The 6,000-nt window shown below is 48.5% G+C and overlaps 1 protein-coding gene across 1 annotated transcript in view; it reads left to right on the forward strand.

Moving 5' to 3' along the window:
• LOC119964261 (protein PML-like) overlaps positions 1-4,500 on the forward strand; it is a 29,813-nt gene extending 25,313 nt beyond the window's left edge. The window contains exon 7 of the mRNA XM_038793541.1: positions 4,168-4,500. Coding sequence (XP_038649469.1) covers positions 4,168-4,205 — 38 coding nt within the window. The 3' untranslated portion in view covers positions 4,206-4,500. The remainder of the gene's footprint in view (positions 1-4,167) is intronic.
• The last annotated feature ends 1,500 nt before the right edge of the window (positions 4,501-6,000 follow it).

Raw genomic sequence — 6,000 nt, forward strand, 5'->3', positions numbered from 1 at the left:
GACTCGAAAAAGTAATGGAGTGCATCAGTTCCATGCAATCGGGAAAGAACCCAGGCAGGATGGTTTCCCAGTGGAATTTTACAAGCAGTTTGCTGCACCACTGGCACCGCATTTATTGGGGATGTACAATGGCTTTTGGTCACGGGGGAATTGCTGGACACGTTGGCACAGGCATCGTCGACCTCCTTGATCCAAAAGAAAGACCAGGATCCAGTTGATTCTGGGTCTTATAGGCCTATTTTGTTACTGAACATTGATGCAAAGGTGCTAGCTAAGTGTTGGTGAGGCGCCTGGAGGGTTGTTTGCCGGAGGTCACCTCCGAGAACCAGACTGGGTTTCTTAAGGGGCGACAGTTGTCGGCCAATATCAGGCAACTCATGAATGTGGTCATGTTCCCAGATGGATGCAGAGAAAGCCTTCGATCAGGTGGAGTGAGGGCACCTTATTTGGAATACTGCGTGCAGTTCTGGTCGTCACATTACCAGAAGGATGTGGATGCTTTAGAGAGGGTGCAGAGGAGGTTCACCAGGATGTTGCCTGGTATGGAGGGTGCTAGCTATGAAGAAAGGTTGAGTAGATTAGGATTGTTTTCATTGGAAAGACGGAGGTTGAGGGGGGAACTGATTGAGGTCTACAAAATTATGAGAGGTATGGACAGGGTGGATAGCAACAAGCTTTTTCCAAGAGTGGGGGTGTCAATTACAAGTGGTCACAATTTCACGGTGAGAGGGGGAAAGTTTAAGGGAGATGTGCGTGGAAAGTTTTTTACGCAGAGGGTGGTGGGTGCCTGGAACGCTTTGCCAGCGGAGGTGGTAGAGGCAGGCACGATAGCATCATTTAAGATGCATCTAGACAGATATATGAACGGGCGGGGAACAGAGGGAAGTAGATCTTTGGAAAATAGGCAACAGGTTTAGATAAAGGATCTGGATCGGTGCAGGCTGGGAGGGCCGAAGGGCCAGTTCCTGTGCTGTAATTTTCTTTGTTCTATACAGAGAGAGATACATAGACCTCTTCAAGGTTCTGGGCCTATTTGGATTTGGGCTAACGCTTATCTGCTGGGTGAGACTTATATATTGCTCCAACGGCGAGTGTCAGGACTAATGAGGTGACTTCAGGATATTTCCAGCTATATAGGAGCATGAGACAAGGGTGTCCATTGTCTCCATTGTTTGTGCTAGCAATTGAACCTTTGGCCATCGCATGTCGGTCATCAAATGAGTGGAGAGGTATTGAGATAGGGGCAAGGAGCATAGGGTGTCCCTTTATGTGGACGACCTATTGTACGTTTCAGACACTCTATCATGTGTGGGGCTGTTGAGGAAGTTTGGAACCTTCTCGGGGTACGATGTGAACCAGAGTGAAGTATTTCTGGTGAACCCCTTGGGTAGGGTAACAGATTTGGGTACGCTGCCGACCAAGACGGAATTTAGCTTTCTAGGGATTCAGGTGACTCATAATCGAGCCCTGCTGCACAAATTGAACTTGGCCAGTCTGGTGGAGGGGGTGAAAGGGGCTTGAAGAGGCGGGATGCCTTCCCGCTTTCCTTGGCAGGGAGAGTGCTAATGGTCAAAATGAAAATCCTGCTGAGATTCCTAATTGTGTTCCAGTTCCTCCTGCTCTTTCTCCCCAATTCTTTTTTTGTTAGGATGGACAAGTTAATCTCTGCCTTTGTGTGGGCAGGTAAGACACCCAGGATTCGGAGAGCCTTTCTGCTCTCGGATGGCATTTGGGAGAGCTAGCAAGTACCAAGCTTAATGTTCTACTATTGGGTGGCGAACATTGAGAAGGTGCGAAGGTAGTGGGGGGAAGGAGTGGTCAGGGTGGGGGAAAATGGAAGAGGCCTCCTGTGTAGGGTCATGTTTAGGGGCATTAATTACTGCCCCTCTTCCGTTTTCCCTGGCCAAATTCACAACAAACCCGGTACTGGTGGCATCTCTTGAAATCTGGAATTAGTTTAAGCATATTTCAGATTGGGGGCATATCAGTACTGTCATCAATCTGCGGAAATCATGGGCTGGATGCTCCGTCGGCGAGATCCTCTGTTTCGCCGACAGTGCACTTATGCCCGTGGATTTCCCAATGGTGTGGAGTTGCCCACAATGGGAAGCCCCATTGGCTGGCTGTCGTGACGGGAATCGCGCCGCACCAGAAAACGATGCTGCGGGATGGAGAATTACGCCCCATAGATTTGCACATCTGGGATACAAGCAACGTACAGGATATGGAAGATGGTGGGTGCTCAGAGGATTAGGGATCTGTTTATGGAGGATAGGTTTGCAGGACTGGAGGAGTTGAAGGAAAAATACCAATTTCCGAGGGGAGCGAGTTTAGATATATGCGGGACTTTGTTCGCAAAGAACTCTCTTCGTTCCTCCAGCTGCTGAGTCACACGCTGTTGGATAGGATGTTATCTTGTGATGAGCTGGGGGAAGGGAAGATCTCGGATATATATGGGTGTTTTCTGGAGATGGGGAAGGCTCCGTTAGAAGAGATAAACGGGAAGTGGGAAGACGCTGGAAGGAAGGAGCCTGTAGTGAGATATTATATAGGATAAACTCTACATCCTCTTGCACCAGGTTGATACAATTTGAAGTAGTCCAGAGGGTCCACATGACTGAATGAGCATGAGTGGGTTCTTCCCTGATGAGGAGGATAGGTGTGAGCGGTGTTTAAGGGGGCTGGCAAACCACTCGCACGTATTCTGGGCCTGCCCAAAATTGGTTGAGTTCTGGCTCTTATTTTTTGAGACCATGTCAGCAATCGTGGAGGTGAGGTTGGAGCCCTGACCACTGGTGCCGATTTTTGGGGTGTCTGACTTGCCGGAGCTTCCAGAGGGGAAGGGGGCCGACGCCTTGGCCTGCGCCTCTCCTATTGCCCGGCGATGAGTGCTGGCTGGATGGAGGTTGGTTGTGCCACACAGGGCCTCTGCATGGCTGGGGGATGTGGCAGAATTTCTGTGACTAGAAAAGATCAAACAGGCCCGTAGGGGGTCGGAGGAAGGGTTTTACTCAAGGTGGAGGCTGGTCATTCCAATTGTTGGCAGAAATTGGGGGATGGGGTGTGGGGGAAGGGGGGGCGGGATGGAGGGAGGGACAGGTTTGGGGGCCGGGAACTTCGGGGTTATATTAGTTAGTTTATAGAAATAAAAAATGACAAACTGTAATATATCTGAGTGATTTAATAATACGAATTGCTCATTGTCACAAGTAGGCTTTAATGAAGTGACTGTGAAAAGCCCCTAGTTGCCACATTCCGGCGCCTGTTCAGGGAGGCTGGTATGCGAATTGAACCTGCGCTGATGGGAACTTGCTGGAAAATCCCAGCAAGTCTGGCAGCATCTGTAGGGAGAGAAAAGAGCTAACGTTTCGAGTCCGATGACTCTTTGTCAAAGCTGCGCTGATGGCATTGTTCTGTATTGCAAACCAGCTATTTAGCCCTCTGTGCTAAACTAGCCCCTTTTATATGTTTGTGTATTTTTTTGCATTGTTTGGAATAATATATATATTTTAAAAACTGGAATCATGTAATACATCCTCAATCTGCAGCATTCCTAGCTGGTGTAAAATTCACAGCAGCAATTCCATCACTGGACGAGACTCTTGTTAAAAGCAGGCAGGGACCTATGATTAGGATCAAATTCACGGCCTAATAATATCATTATCACAGTCATGCATTCTTACCCACCTAGTGGGTGCAGTCTCATGCTGTTGCTTGCCAGGTAAGAGAAACATGTCAGGAGGAATGAATTGGAAAGAAAAGATCTAGTTAATTCTGTAAATCAGCCTGTTTTGAAGTTTCTTAGGGCCTGGAGGAGCAGAAATATTTTCAAGAGCCTCAAAGGGAAACCTTTGGTTTTCAGGTGAAAGTGCCAAGACCTTCTCCATCCTGATTACTCATGTGACCTGAATCTTCTCCACCCATCACCCCCACCCCTCTCCTGGGGACCATCCCCACAGCTTCCAACTACTAAATGACTACTCCGTGTTTATTTAAGTAAGGCCCGACAGGGCCTCCGTGTCCTTCCATCACTGGGCTCCCCATTAAGCTTGTCATCTCCCCATTAATATTGGTGCCGTTGCATATTCAGTTGGTATTTTGTGATGTATTTGAGTGTCCATTCTCACACAACGTTCAATTTTGACCCTTCTTTCCTTCCTTTTTCAGTGGAGCTAATACAAATAGATTCAGAGAATTCCAACTAGTCGGAGATGAATGTCCTGATGCGCCTGGACATATTGGAGCAAAGACACAGACAGCAGTTTTCTTCAGCAAGCAGTGCAAACGTTTGAGATATTTGTTATGATTTGGAATACACTGCCTGAAAGAGAGGTGGAAGTAAATTCAAAAAACAATTTGATATAAGCAGAAGGCGGGTTGCGGGATTAAATGTGACAGCTCTGGATTCTGTGTTTCTGACTCTTAGTGAAGTACATATTGTTATTGGTTATGGAAAGCAAGAGTATGCTCTCAAAACCAGATAAAGATATCTATTTACATTAATAATGAATAATCCCTATTATTATTACCTATCCCAAGTCAAAAAGTCACATTGGAGTTGAAACGTTGCGCACGATCAAATTACCACACTGCACCTGAAGGTCAGTTCTCCGCAGTGCAGCGTGGCCGATAAAAGTCGGGAGACCCCACTCCCGAGATCTACCCAGGGAGCAGATGGAATGGCACTCGTGGGGGTCGCCCAGGGATCGGAGCCCCCCCCCCCCCCCCAGCTGCATGCCCCTTGGGCAGGGTGTTGCCCTGGCATTGCTGTTGCCACCTGGGCACCCTGATGGTGCCACCTGGGTGACAGCCTAGTACTGCCAAGGTTCCCAGGTGTTACTTTCAGTTGGCATTGGGACCTACGAGGTTGGCGCTGCCAAGGTGCCAGGCTGGTATGTTGTGTGCATGCGTGATCGGGCTGGAGTGCCCTTCGTGAGTCTTGGGGGTCTGGAGACCTTCCCATAGTGCATTTGGGCTCTGGGGGGTGGGAGATGGGAGCAAAGCTTTGGGGGCCATTTTTAATGGTGCCCTGATCTTTCACTACACGAGGAAATTCTGGTGAGTGGAGCTCTTCAGTATACAAAACGTGGCCATGTGCGGCCTCGGCTGCACGTTCCCCGCTGAGGCCCCTTACACAATGCTGTCAAGTGCTCGCTATGGGACTTTGTTCCCAATTAGTTGAATCGCGCACCTAAACTCTGTTTCTCTTGCCACAGATGCAGCCAGGCGTGCTATTTCCAGACGTTTTTATTTCAGATCTCCAGCATTCACATTATTTTACTTTTGTTTTAATGGATAATCCCTCGTTTGGATATGGGTCTGTGGAACATATCTTGGCAAATTATATCACACAAAATACTCAAACTGGTCATAGAATCATAGAATTTACAGTGCAGAAGGAGGCCATTCGGCCCATCGAGTCTGCACCGGCTCTTGGAAAGAGCACCCTACCCAAGGTCAACACCTCCACCCTATCCCCATAACCCAACCCAACACTAAGGGCAATTTTGGACACTAAGGGCAATTTATCATGGCCAATCCACCTAACCTGCACATCTTTGTGACTGTGGGAGGAAACCGGAGCACCCGGAGGAAACCCACGCACACACGGGGAGGATGTGCAGACTCCGCACAGACAGTGACCCAAGCCGGAATCGAACCTGGGACCCTGGAGCTGTGAAGCGATTGTGCTATCCACAATACTACCGTGCTGCCCTCATGTTCTCAGAGATTCTCCCAATTAGCCACCCTAACTTTGGTGACAGGTTGGCTGAAACCCTATTTACAGTGTGTAAATGGGATTTCTGACAATCATCTGCCAAATTTATTGTGACTACTCGAGAGGAAACTCCTGTGGGAATTGTAGCGGGTGGGTCTGAAAATTTGATGGACCATTCCTTTGACCTTGGGTGGGAATATCCGGCCTTGGGGTGGCCGCGAGTGGAAAATCTCGTCCTCGATATCTGTTTATGTTATATGCTGCACCACAATTTGAGAATG

Source organism: Scyliorhinus canicula, chromosome 1 (genome assembly GCF_902713615.1).
Source record: "Scyliorhinus canicula chromosome 1, sScyCan1.1, whole genome shotgun sequence".
Lineage (NCBI taxonomy): Eukaryota > Metazoa > Chordata > Chondrichthyes > Carcharhiniformes > Scyliorhinidae > Scyliorhinus > Scyliorhinus canicula.